This window comes from Sander vitreus, chromosome 2, assembly GCF_031162955.1.
Source record: "Sander vitreus isolate 19-12246 chromosome 2, sanVit1, whole genome shotgun sequence".
NCBI classification, from domain to species: Eukaryota; Metazoa; Chordata; class Actinopteri; order Perciformes; family Percidae; genus Sander; species Sander vitreus.
This window is the reverse complement of record NC_135856.1, coordinates 30,184,456-30,197,542: the sequence shown is the minus strand read 5'-3', so window position 1 is coordinate 30,197,542 and position 13,087 is coordinate 30,184,456. Positions and strand designations below refer to the sequence as shown.

The following is a 13,087-nucleotide window of genomic DNA, read 5'->3' as shown; positions in this document are numbered from 1 at the left end:
GCACTACACTTCCCGTCATTGTGCTTCTTTTGAGAAATATGCAATCTTTTTCCTTAAGGCAGTAAGCGAGGTGCGAGTCCTCCTACTTCACCGGGCATGTCTTCATCTAGAACTGCTGTCTACAACGGCTGCTAGCCTGAGGCTGAGATAAGCAGCGTTCATAAAGTCACCAGGTGTTTAAAAAGGAGCAGTCCATCTTGTCTGCTGCAGGCTGAGTTGATTTTATTGCTTTTCACTGTGGTTGGTGTTGCAATAACTGCCCTGTACATAGTCAGCACACTGCTGCTGGCCACCACACTATTGGGGCACACATTGAGAGCAAGAGAGAGACCCAAAATGACCTGATTACTGGCATAGAGGCTGTTTTAGGAAACAGGCAGGTATGGGCTTGTATGCAAATGCTGAAGATGATTTTTCACAAATTCCAAATGCAAAAGATTTGCATATTGTAGTTGTTATGCACAGCCTGTGGGTTAGCGTGCCTACAGCAGGTTTTGCATGTATGTTGCCAACCTTACACCAAACGACTTTTCAAGCGATTCCACTGTCGCAGACAAATTTCCAATATCAGAATGAAATCACAGGAGTCTTGCTAGAGTTGGACACGCTCCCATCGTTTCAATCGTTTGGTGTAAGGTGTTCATAAAACTTTTGTTTTAAGTTTTGAAGTTTTAAGTCTCATTGGCAAAATCTTATAGTTTGTAACTAAAAACTCCATGAGATTATGACAGATTGTCTTTAGATGTGAGAAGTGTGAGAAGGTGTCTGACTTTCTCTTTTCAAAGTCTTTTCAGAGTCTTCTAGTGTATGGTAGGCATTGACTTTAAAATCTTGTATTTACCTCAATTCATTTATCCAAATATGCATTCTGGCCTGTGAATCAGCCTTGTTTAAACAATCAATGTTAAACCTAGAATGCTAACAAACATTCCAACATGGACACAGGGTCAAATTCCATATCACATTTTTCCTGTGGCTCTGTGTGCTCAGCACTACAACTCTACAACTCTACAGTCTGGGACCAACAGAAAATGGAGCGCCATTGATGTAAGTAAATATGTCATTTGCATTCATTTGTGCTGTTCCAATCTGAGACTAGACAACTATGAACTTGTCCAAGTGTGACAGAATATACTGTGGTTGTAATCAGCGGTGGAAGAAGTATTCAGATCTTCTACTTTAGAGCTAAAAAAAGTAATACCACACAGTAAAAATATTGTTACATTGAAAATTTTACTTAAGTGAAATTATGTAAGTATCTGGAATCGATCCAAACAGTTCTGTGTTTAATCCTCTAATCATTTCAGCTGGACTTGTAGGCCGTTATATTGTTGGGTAGTTTAGTTTATAATAAAACATCATATTTTATAAACTACATGTGTTTTGTGTGCAAATTTGTAAAGTAACTAGTAACTAAAGCTCTCAGGTTAATGTAGTGGAGTAAAAAGTACAATATTTCTCTCTGAAATGTAGCGGAGTAGAAGTAGAAAGTGGCATGAAAAGAAAATACTCAAGTAAAGTACAAGTACATCAAATGTGTACTTAAGTACAGCACTTGAGTAAATGTAGTTACATTCCCCCACTGGTTGTAATACATCCTTGTATACTAGTTGTCTACATTGTTGTAGCTTATGATACAGCACTAACTTCTTCAGTGGAAGCAGACACGTACACCCTTTTTTAAAATGTAGATTAGACTGAAAACAATGATCAAAGTGAAGCATGTACAGTTGATATGCAGCACATATGCGCGACAAATTAAAGGGAACACCAACATAAAGTGTCCTGGTGGTGTGTTGGTTCACCACAAGCCTCCAGAACAGCTTCAATGCTCTTCGTCATAGATTGTACAAGTCTCTGAAACTCTACCGGAGGGATGAACAGCAGTCTTCCTAAAGATTTCCCCTCGTTTGGTGTTTTGATGACGGTGGTGGAGAGCTGCAAAATCTCTCATGGGTGTTCAGTTGGCTTGACTGGTGACTGTGAAGGCCACAGCATATGATTCACAAATCATTTTCATATTCAAAAAAAAACATTCAGTGAGCACTATGTGAGCACTTGTGCCCTGTATTATTTAGGTTTTTCCTTTAATTAGTCAGTATAGTTTGACATAAAAGCGGAATTTGGGGGACGGGTTGCTGAGAAACTGATCTGTTGAATGTAGTCTCCATATATAGATATTTCTCTTTTTGTGGATTCTTGTTTTTTTAATTATGCTTATGAGGTTTTATAATAACAAAAACTTAATAACTTTATAATAACAACTCCCTTGCTGTTTTTGTAGCTGCCTCTCAGACAGGAAGTCTGTCACAGTGTAAGAAGAGCTTTGGTGATAATTCTCTTCTGGAAACAGAGTGAGAGGAGCGATGGATTTCTATTATCAAAGTTTCCAATTGTATACTAGGGTACTTGCACCCATGGGGGGTACTTCTGCAGTTGCCAGGGGGTAGACAAACATATGTAAATTAGCTCAACTAAAAATAGAGAATATGATTTGTTTAAAATAATATATCCACATACAGTATTAACATCAAGTCAACTGCAACACCTGAACACTACGTGTTGCAGTTATGTAAGAGAAAACTGGCAGAGCGGTCACAGATGTTTGAACAGCTAAAAATAATGAACGAATGCTAGAAATAAATAGGTAAAAGTAAGGACTGAATGGTAGAAAGAAATTGTTTAAAGTAAATGAGAAACTGATAATAAAGTTAGCTAAAAGTATGGTTGAAACACTCAGCTTCACTCCAAATATAGCAGTACGATTGCTGACCAAACCAACCTTAATATGGACAGTTCAATTGTATGAAAAAATGAGCAATACACACTTTTATAAAATAAATAGTGTTATACATTTGGAACATACATCACAATCAGAATGGAGTTAATTGCCACAGTAGTTACCCTACGTGAAATTTGCCTGGGTGAAAGGTGCATACATACACAAACAAACATGTTAAACATTAATAAGAATACACAGTAAATACAGAAACAAATATATACAAAATAGCTGTTTAAGTAATTGTGAATCAATGGAGGGGTACTCAACGTGAGTTCATTCATTCGGACCGATTTGGACAGACCTGATTTCTGAATCACACTGTTATTGTGAGACCAGAAAGCATTTTGAGTCATTTCACTTCATTATCTGATTTCAGTTTCCCCTTGTTAAGAGAAACAACAAGATACAAGTTTCCTCCATCACCAGGTTACAGAATGTCTCCGCCCTCACACAAAGCAGCACACTCCATCCCACCTCACACTCTGACCTGGCTGGCACGGGAGTGGCTGGCAGAGGACACACCAAACTTTGACCCAGCAGGAGTGTGTGTGGGCTCGATGGAGGTTGAGGCGAGGTTGCTGTGTAAAACACCACACAGCGTCCTGGCAGGTAGCCCCTTCTTCACAGCAGTGTTCACTGAGGTCGGCTGCACCGTGGACTGGATTTACCAGGAGGGAGCTGAGATTGGTAGGCATTACGCACTGTCTTTCAAAGCACCAATACAGTATATCACATTAGAGAAGTTTATAAACCCTAGAGGGGGAAATTAGTTTGATGAAATAACAATAGATGCACCAGTCAGACAGCTCACAACAGACCACATATGAAAGATATACTGTCACTACAGTACTAACACAGGACCCTCAGCTGGATTTACACATTACTGTTAACTTGTCACTCAGTTAGGGGGGGTACTTGCATATTTCCCCTACTGCTGAGTTGCATTGTGGGAATTCCACCAGTGTGTTGACTAAAAAGTATCGTTTATTGACATGCTTTTATTAAGAATAGTCAAATATATTTGACTGCGTTACTTTTTTTTTGTCATTTTTGTTGCTTTCTCCACCACTTTTGATGCTTTTTTCGACTTTTGCAGCATTTTTGTTGACATAAAGCTCTACAAAAGTCAGCAAAAACGTTCCTAAGCCATCATAGAGTTTAGCAAGTAAAGCAAAACAAAGATTACATTTTTAAAAGTAGGCTACCACACAGCCGACTCACAGCAACCTGTTTCTCAGCCTGAATATGAAAACTCACTGGTTCTGTGGGAGTTTCTGAGTGTCCACAAATCTTCCAAATTCTGTGTCGCGTAATTGCAGATTGAAAAACACTTTCCTGTCTTCTTGGGTTTGGCGCACAACAAATTACATTTATTGTGAACCTAAATTGATATGCAAACCGGATTAAAACCCGAGAGGGGCCAGCTTCGGCCCGCAGGCCTTGAGTTTGACACATGTGCTCTAAACTCTCTCATCTTTTGGAACTCTCTAAACTCTCTGAACTCTCTAAAATACACTAATGTTTTTATATCACCTCCACAGGTCCAGATGCCATCACACTGACTGCTGTGGTGAGAGGCCCAGCAAGGTGCCTCCTTCTCGGGGAAAGGCCGGCTCTTAACTGCCTGGCCCGAGCCTCGGGGATCGCCACCCGCTGTTCTCAGCTCCAGGCAATGGCAACAGCAGGAGGATGGCATGGAGAAGTGGCTGGCACACGCAAGACCACCCCAGGCTTCCGTCTGGTGGAAAAGTACGCCATGCTGGTTGGCGGTGTGTCCATGCACAGACAAGACCTGAGTGGAATGGTGATGCTGAAGGACAACCATGTCTGGGCTTCAGGAAGTATCACACAGGTGGGCAGCTGCACCACAGGTCCAGTTAAATGGCTCGCACAATGTATGTTCTTACAGCTCATTGGAAAGTAGGTTACAACACCACTAACCTCTCCAAGTTAAGAAGTTTAAGCAGTGTTAAAGAAAGCAAAAAAAGCAACAAAAAGGCCATAATGATTTTTATTTTGAATTTAAAAAACAAAATACATAAATGCAACATTTACTGAACACATTATGTAGATATAAATGGCACTCTGTTTATAGCATTTAAATATTTGACTTTTAAAATGACCTATTTAAATGAATGTAATTTAGTTTAATTAGTTTCAATTCCCCACTTTTAAAGTGCAATTTCAAAAACTTGGTTTAGTAGTTAGGAAAAGTGTTGGTTTGAGGTTAATGCTAATGTCAACATGCTAACATGCTAACAATCACATTGCTAACATGCTGTTGTTTAGCAGATACAACATTATGCATGTTCACCATCTTAGTTTAGTATGTTAGCATGCTAAGATTTGGCAATTAGCATGAAGCTAAGGTTTATGGGGGATGTCATTTGAAAGTTCTGGACAAACTGAAACTTTTGAACTAATGGTGCTGTCAAGTTGCTCACATTTAGTGGTCAAATGTGGATCTAAAATCAAAAAATTGTATTCAGAAGAGGTTCAATTCCCACAACAGGATATTCAGTTGCTCATAAAATGAAACCCTTTCTTTACTTCCATAGATTTTCAAATGCTAACTAAAACTAGATGCATAGCTTTAAAATATTTGACTTTGAAGACCATCTCTCTGAATGTACAGTATGTCATTTCAATTCCCCTCCTTTTAAAAGCTGTGCAATTTTAGGGTTCACATATTCTGATTATAAACTTAAGTAAGAAAATTTGTGTTTGGTAGATTATTTCTCTGTGGTAACAATGCTTTTTGGCTATAAATCTTATACCGTTAAGCCAAACAGCTTATTCTGCCATTGACTCGTTTGGTGTTTGGTGGATTGGATGATTGAAGTTTGAAAAAAAAAGACATATTGGCAATTTAACAATTTATTGATTTCACAAACAGGAGCCTCAGTAGCGTGTGGAAGAACCATACACAGCCACAACAGCCTGGCACCTCCTCCTCATGCTGGTCACACAGGCCTGGTCACACACTACTGTGGGATGACATCCCATTCTTATTCCAGCATTTGTCACAAGTCAGCCAACGTGGTTGTGTTGGTCACTCTGGCACGAACAACTCTGGCACAAGCTGATCCCACAAGTGTTTAGTGGGGTTGAGGTCAGGACTGTGTGGGATGCCTTTTGTTTATTTGCTTGTACAATAAAAAACAAAATATTCAAGGTGCTCAAATGTACACAGCCAGCATAAAGTAGCTAGAGTCACACAGTAAAACCATTAATACCGGTATGCCTGCATAAAACAATGACATGTTGCCAGTAAATATTATTTTGATCAAACCAATCTATCAAAAGGCAGATTTTTATTTTTAAAGGCCAGTTATTTCATGGATCCAGGATACTATGCATCCTGATAAAGTTCCCTTGGCCTTTGGAATTAAAATAGCCCCATATCATCACATCCCATTCACCATACCTAGAGACTGGCATGGGGTACTTTCCATAAAATCATCTCTCAATGCAAATCAAACCAGCTATTAGGCTAACCGACATAAAACCATGCCAATCTCTAGGTATGGTGAAGGGTATGTGATGATAAAACTATATTAATTCCAAAGGCCAAGGGAACTTTATCAGGATGCATAGTATCCTGGATCCATGAAATAACTGGCTATTAAAAATAAAAATCTGACTGCCTCTATGGGAATTTAACATAGGGATGTACTCACTTTTGTTGCCAGCGGTTTAGACATTAATGGCTGTGTGTTGAGTTATTTTGATGCAACAGCACATTTACACTGTTATACAAGCTGTACACTTAATACTTTGCATTGTAGCAAAGTGTCATTTCTTCAGTGTTGTCCTATTAAAAGATATATTGAAATATTTACTATAATGTGAGGGGTGTACTCACTTTTGTGAGATACTGTATATATATATATATATATATATATATATATTATATATATATATATATATATATATATTTAGGACTGTCCCCTCTTAGTTGATTAGTCGACTAATCGGTCGTTTTGGTCTTAGTCGACTAAGATTTCTTTAGTCTAGTGATTTTTTAATGCTTTTTCATCCTTAATTTCCAAGAAACCTATGAGCACATCTGTGGTAAACAAAAGAGTGGTGCTTTTGTATGATTCTTTGTGGAGAAAGTCAGTTTTACAGATCTGTCGATTAAATCAGCTAATCGATTAGTCGACAAAATCACATGAGTGTTAGTCGACTGAGAATTTCTTTAGTCGAGAACAGCCCTAATCTTTTTTTTTTATGCACTGGTATTGGGTGGGTACTCGGTACTCAGTATATATCAGCCAATTGGCAAGTTTAGGTATTGGAATAGGTATAGGGAAGAAAAAAATGGTATTGGAACATGAAGAAAAAAAACACAAACCCTGTTTTTTCCCTAGGCTGTGAAAGCTGCCCGGTCAGTATGTGGCTTCAGCAGTAAGATTGAGGTGGAGTGCCGCTCTGCAGAGGAGGGCAGAGAGGCATCTGCCGCTGGAGCAGACATTGTTATGCTGGACAACTTTCAACCTCAGGTAAAGAATCATTTTCAATGCCAGGTTTCCACTCACTCACTTAAATACATGAAATCATACACCCCCTCCACCCTGTCTCTCACTATAGGAACTCCATGTTGCAGCTAATGCACTGAAGGAGGAGTTTCCAACACTACTGATCGAGGCCAGTGGAGGAGTGACTCTAGAGAACTTAGCTATGTATCTCTCTCCACATGTAGACATCATTTCTCTGGGCTGCATAACACAGGGCTGCCCAGTGGTGGACTTTTCTCTCAAGGTTCAAAAGCCTGTTGTTCACTCAAGCCTCGAAGAATGATGATCTTTGTGTCTATATACCTGTCTTTATGTCATCTGTTGATGTATTAGTCTGTGTTTATGGCCATGTGCATAAAACAGACTGTGAAAACAAATTTCCCCCACTGTATATCTATCTATCTATCTATCTATCTATCTATCTATCTATCTATCTATCTATCTATCTATCTATCTATCTATCTATTTATCTATCTATCTATCAGACACAGGTACAGAGTGCTGATTGAATGAGAAAATTATGTGAGATTTTGTTCTGATGAACAAAGGAGATTTTTAGTGTGCACTAAAAACTACACTACTTTATTGTACTGCAATTACAATGGTCTACTGTTTCTAATGATTGAGAAATAAGTGACATCCCGTTTGCTCACTGTGTCATCAGTCATTTGAAATAAGAAGAAATGAAAAAGGAAACAAGACTGTACTTGTTTCTCTGCCAGAGCCATGTAGGCCCAGACAATTTCATATAGTTCCTGAAAAACAAATTATGCAAGGCTGCTTTGCCATAGAGGAACAGCAGTCACATGTTAAAAACTAATCAGCAGAGATATCGCAGACATACAGAATAAAAGGACAATTGACATTTTTCTTCTCAACTTAGCGGCGCCCAAAACGATTGTGATTGGTTTAGAGAAATGCAAAAAAAACCAGAGCGTTACGTTCCTCCTATCCTAGAATGTATCTGTGTTCTAGCCATGGGCTGTAAAAAATAATGGACAAAGGCTCCTGGCCGGAAGTGCCTGAAACCTGCATTCTATCTAATTTCCAGTAGAGGGCGACTCCACTGGTTGTAAAAAGAAGTCTGATTCTATAGTCTAAGTCTATGAAGAATAGTTTCCCTTTAAATTTGACCCTCTCATTGTGTGTTTTCACTTCAAAGTTAATTGAAAATGTTGCCTAAAAATGTCTTGTTCAGTGTTCTGCCAACCAAGCTAGCTAGCTAGCTAATGCTAGCGTTAGCTGGTAACTTAAGGGAAAGTTTGCTGATTTTTTTGTGTACTGCTGTACATGTAGATGTACCATATGTGAAGTGATTCCCTCCAGAGGGTCCTGAGATATCGTGTTCACAAGAATGGGAGTTTCGGTCTTTTAATATTACCCCCTACCATTGTCGCTCTTACTACGTCATTTTACAGCGCCGTGGTTGAGTAGTTGAGTGTCCAGTATTGACGCGGCTGGGTGATCCAGCTGACCAGTTGGATGTTAACAGCCCACTGAAGCATCTAGGAGGTACAGCAGGGCCCTCAATTGGTTGATAAAGTTCAAAATGGGTGCTTTAGTAGCGAAAAGCTCCATTATACTCAGTGTCCATTTTATTAGGCTGCTTGTACAATCTAATGCAGTCTAGTCTATATCGACGACGTTTCATTTCCGGGATTGTTCAGGTGCCGCCGGAAATTCCGCCGGATGTCCCTCATTTTCGGCTGGATGTCCGTCAATTTCTGCTTTCTTTGTGTTGTAATTCTAAACTCTGGTGGATTTATGAGGACTATGGTTAACTGCTCCTCAGATCTCTGCAGGGTAAATCCAGACAGCTAGCTAGACTATCTGTCTAATCTGAGTTTTCTCTCGCTCGAATAAAACAACCTTTGAACGTACACGTTCCACCAAAACAATTTTCTTCCCGAGGCTATTTTGCAGCGGTACCATGGCTCCGTCCGGCACTTAGCACCGCCCAAGATGATTGTGATTGGTTTAAAGAAATGGCAATAAACCAGAGCACATTTTTCTCCCATCCGGGAATGCTGTGTGGACTAGTCAGACCCTCTGAAGTTCTGGTAATGCGAAACTAAATGCAGTCCAATACATCAGGTAGGCCATAAAATGTACCTTTGTGTTTATAGGTAGAAAGGTTGCCCCTCAACCACAAGATGGGTGGTTCGATCCCAGGCTCCTCCGGCCACATGTCAAAGTGTGCCTGAGACACGGATGCTGTATGTATAGCTGTCCACTGCTCCTAATGCTTAGGATGGGTTAAATGCAGTATGTGAGGAATTACGAATAAAGTTTTGTTTTCGTTGAGTTATTTTTCGTTTTATTTATATGTCAATTATTGAGGTCATAGTTAGTGTTAGAGTTGTATGCGGCTGCATTATACTAATTAACCACACACTAGTTATATTACCCAGCATATAAAAAGGTTAAAATTAGCTCCACCATGACAACATTAAAATGCTACTCACACGATAATGCATCAGTAATATTCCAGTGATGAATGGGCCAATCCTGTGTAAGGGTAGTTTTACTTTAACTACATTTAATTGCTAATACTGTACTTTGTACTTTTACTCAAGTATAAACCTGAAAGCAGGAATTTTACTTGTAGTGGAGTATTTTTACAGTGAGGTACTGCTACTTAAAGATTTCAATACTTCTTCCACTACTGGAATAAACCATTCTTATTTCACCACATTTATGAGAGGGTATAATTATCAGAGCGCACTGGTCGCATGTTTCTCACTTTACTAACTACTGTTTCAAGGCACAACAAGTACAGTGGAGCAGTCACAGCAATACAGTTCTTGTTCTCAGTAAATATTTCTTATTATGGTGTAACATGTTGTGGGGGTTGCCCAAAATGTGGTCCAGGCTAATCCATCCATCTTTGTCTGCTTATCCGGGGTCGGGTCGCGGGGGTAGCAGCTCCAGCAGGGGACCCCAAACTTCCCTTTCCCGAGCCACATTAACCAGCTCCGACTGGGGGATCCCGAGGCGTTCCCAGGCCAGGTTGGAGATATAATCCCTCCACCTAGTCCTGGGTCTTCCCCGGGGCCTCCTCCCAGCTGGACGTGCCTGGAACACCTCCTTAGGGAGGCGCCCAGGGGGCATCCTTACCAGATGCCCGAACCACCTCAACTGGCTCCTTTCGACGCGAAGGAGCAGCGGCTCTACTCCGAGCTCCTCACGGATAACTGAGCTTCTCACCCTATCTCTAAGGGAGACGCCAGCTACCCTCCTGAGGAAACCCATTTCGGCCGCTTGTACCCTGGATCTTGTTCTTTCGGTCATGACCCAGCCTTCATGACCATAGGTGAGGGTAGGAACAAAAACTGACTGGTAGATTGAGAGCTTTGCCTTCTGGCTCAGCTCTCTTTTCGTCACAACGGTGCGATAAATTGAATGTAATACCGCACCCGCTATGCCGATTCTCCGACCAATCTCCCGCTCCATTGTCCCCTCACTCGCGAACAAGACCCCAACGTACTTGAACTCCTTCACTTGGGGTAAGGACTCATTCCCTACCTGGAGAAGGCACTCCATCGGTTTCCTGCTGAGAACCATGGCCTCCGATTTAAAGGTGCTGATCCTCATCCCAGCCGCTTCACACTCGGCTGCGAACCGATCCAGTGAGTGCTGAAGGTCACAGGCCGATGATGCCATCAGGACCACATCATCTGCAAAAAGCAGCAATGAGATCTCCAGCCCACCGAACTGCAACCCCTCTCCACCCCGACTACGCCTTGATATCCTGTCCATAAATACTACAAACAGGATTTGTGACAAAGCGCAGCCCTGGCAGAGGCCAACTCTCACCTGAAACGAGTCCGACTTACTGCCGAGAACCCGGACACAGCTCTCGCTTTGGTCGTACAGAGATTGGATGGCCCTGAGAAGGGACCCCCTCACCCCGTACTCCCGCAGCACCTCCCACAGTATCTCCCGGGGCACCCGGTCATATGCCTTCTCCAGATCCACAAAACACATGTAGACCGGTTGGGCATACTCCCAGGCTCCCTCCAGGATCCTTGCGAGAGTAAAGATCTGGTCCGTTGTTCCACGACCAGGACGGAATCCGCATTGTTCCTCTTCAACCTGAGGTTCGACTATCAACCGAACCCTCCTTTCCAGCACCTTGGAGTAGACTTTACCGGGGAGGCTGAGAAGTGTGATACCCCTGTAATTGGCACACACCCTCTGGTCCCCCTTTTTAAATAGGGGAACCACCACCCCGGTCTGCCACTCCTTAGGCACCGTCCCAGACTTCCACGCAATGTTGAAGAGGCGTGTCAACCAAGACAACCCCTCCACACCCAGAGCCTTAAGCATTTCTGGACGGATCTCATCAATTCCTGGGGCTTTGCCACTGTGGAGTTGTTTAACTACCTCAGCAACCTCCACCAGGGAAATTGACGACAATCCCCCATCATCCAGCTCTGCCTCTACCAAAGAGGGCTTATTTGTCGGATTTAGGAGTTCCTCAAAGTGCTCCTTCCACCGCCCTATTACCTCCTCAGTTGAGGTCAACAGCGTCCCATTCTTACTGTACACAGCTTGGATGGTTCACCGCTTCCCCCTCCTGAGGTGGCGAACGGTTTTCCAGAAGCATCTTGGTGCCGACCGAAAGTCCTTCTCCATGTCTTCTCCGAACTTCTCCCACACCCGCTGCTTTGCCTCTTTCACGGTAGAGGCTGCAGCCCTTCGGGCCCTTCGGTACATTGCAACTGCCTCCGGAGTCCTCTGGGATAACATATCCCGGAAAGACTCCTTCTTCAGTCAGACGGCTTCCCTGACCACCGGTGTCCACCACGTTGTGGTGGCCCCGGGCTTCCTCCAGGCAGGGTCACTCCATCTCTACCTCGGTCACATCCAGGCTAATGTTAACGTTAAATATGATACGAACAAACAATAAAGAAATGTAAGGGAAAATGTCCCAGTGAATTGAATCCTACCACCAATAAGCTTGAATGTGCGTAACATCTGTGTGTCTATATATTCCTCCCTTGTTTAGCATAATCTCTTTTGTTGACCCAGTAGACTTGCTAACCACAAAAACGGTCTGCAGCTATGTGTGTTTGCTCGTATGTTTGAGTTACACTGAGACGCCTGTGCTAACAATAACTTTAATACCTTTAGAGGTGGTACTGTCTTTATTCTGCGGCATACTTTTCCCCCCTAAACCAAAGTATTTTCTAAAAAAGGGAAAAATTAAGGTTTTAGGGCAGAGATTAAGCATAAGCATTAAGCATTCTTCTGAGAGAATTGCAGTGAGAGCAGAAGTGTCACAACCACCTGTTACGGAAACACCCTCATTTAAAAAGCACACAGGAAGTATTGCATAAGTCACACTGAGAAAAATACCAGCAGCACTGTTCGCTGTGAGGAGAGTGATTGGAAAGATGCATGAGCAGCGTCGCATCCTCCTGCTCACCTTCATGGTGGCTGCTGGTAAGATCTAAAAAATAATGTAGAGTTATTTATGAGAAAATATCCATCTAAAAAAGGAAAGATATGAATGCTTTATGTGTGTGGGGAAAGATGTGAAAGTGATTTTGAGGCCAAAACCCTTACAAAATGTTTGATGTTGTGTGAGCTCTTTTTTTAGGGTAAAAAAATAATTGCATTTTTTGTAAAGTTGTAAAACCCTATTACGTGTGTTTTTTACTTGAGTGTTCACCATACAGATTTGATCATATTGTATTTATTATAATCTAGCTTCTCAGTTTCATGTAACGAAACTGTGCTGTGTGCAAACGCTCAGGAAATCTATGGTGTGTCATTGTAG

The 13,087-nt window shown here is 41.6% G+C and overlaps 2 protein-coding genes across 2 annotated transcripts in view; both read left to right on the top strand.

Moving 5' to 3' along the window:
- Positions 1-39: 39 nt before the first annotated feature.
- LOC144530472 (nicotinate-nucleotide pyrophosphorylase [carboxylating]-like) lies at positions 40-9,606 on the top strand. The gene is made up of 5 exons (XM_078270057.1): positions 40-1,047; positions 3,159-3,469; positions 4,324-4,634; positions 7,156-7,287; positions 7,376-9,606. Exons 2-5 carry the CDS (start codon positions 3,217-3,219, stop codon positions 7,583-7,585), a joined length of 906 nt encoding a protein of 301 aa, XP_078126183.1. The 5' UTR covers positions 40-1,047; positions 3,159-3,216; the 3' UTR covers positions 7,586-9,606.
- A 3,033-nt stretch (positions 9,607-12,639) lies between these two features.
- LOC144527414 (integrin alpha-M) overlaps positions 12,640-13,087 on the top strand; it is a 32,832-nt gene continuing 32,384 nt past the window's right edge. Inside the window, exon 1 of the mRNA XM_078265414.1 lies at positions 12,640-12,750. Coding sequence (XP_078121540.1) covers positions 12,702-12,750 — 49 coding nt within the window. The 5' untranslated portion in view covers positions 12,640-12,701. The remainder of the gene's footprint in view (positions 12,751-13,087) is intronic.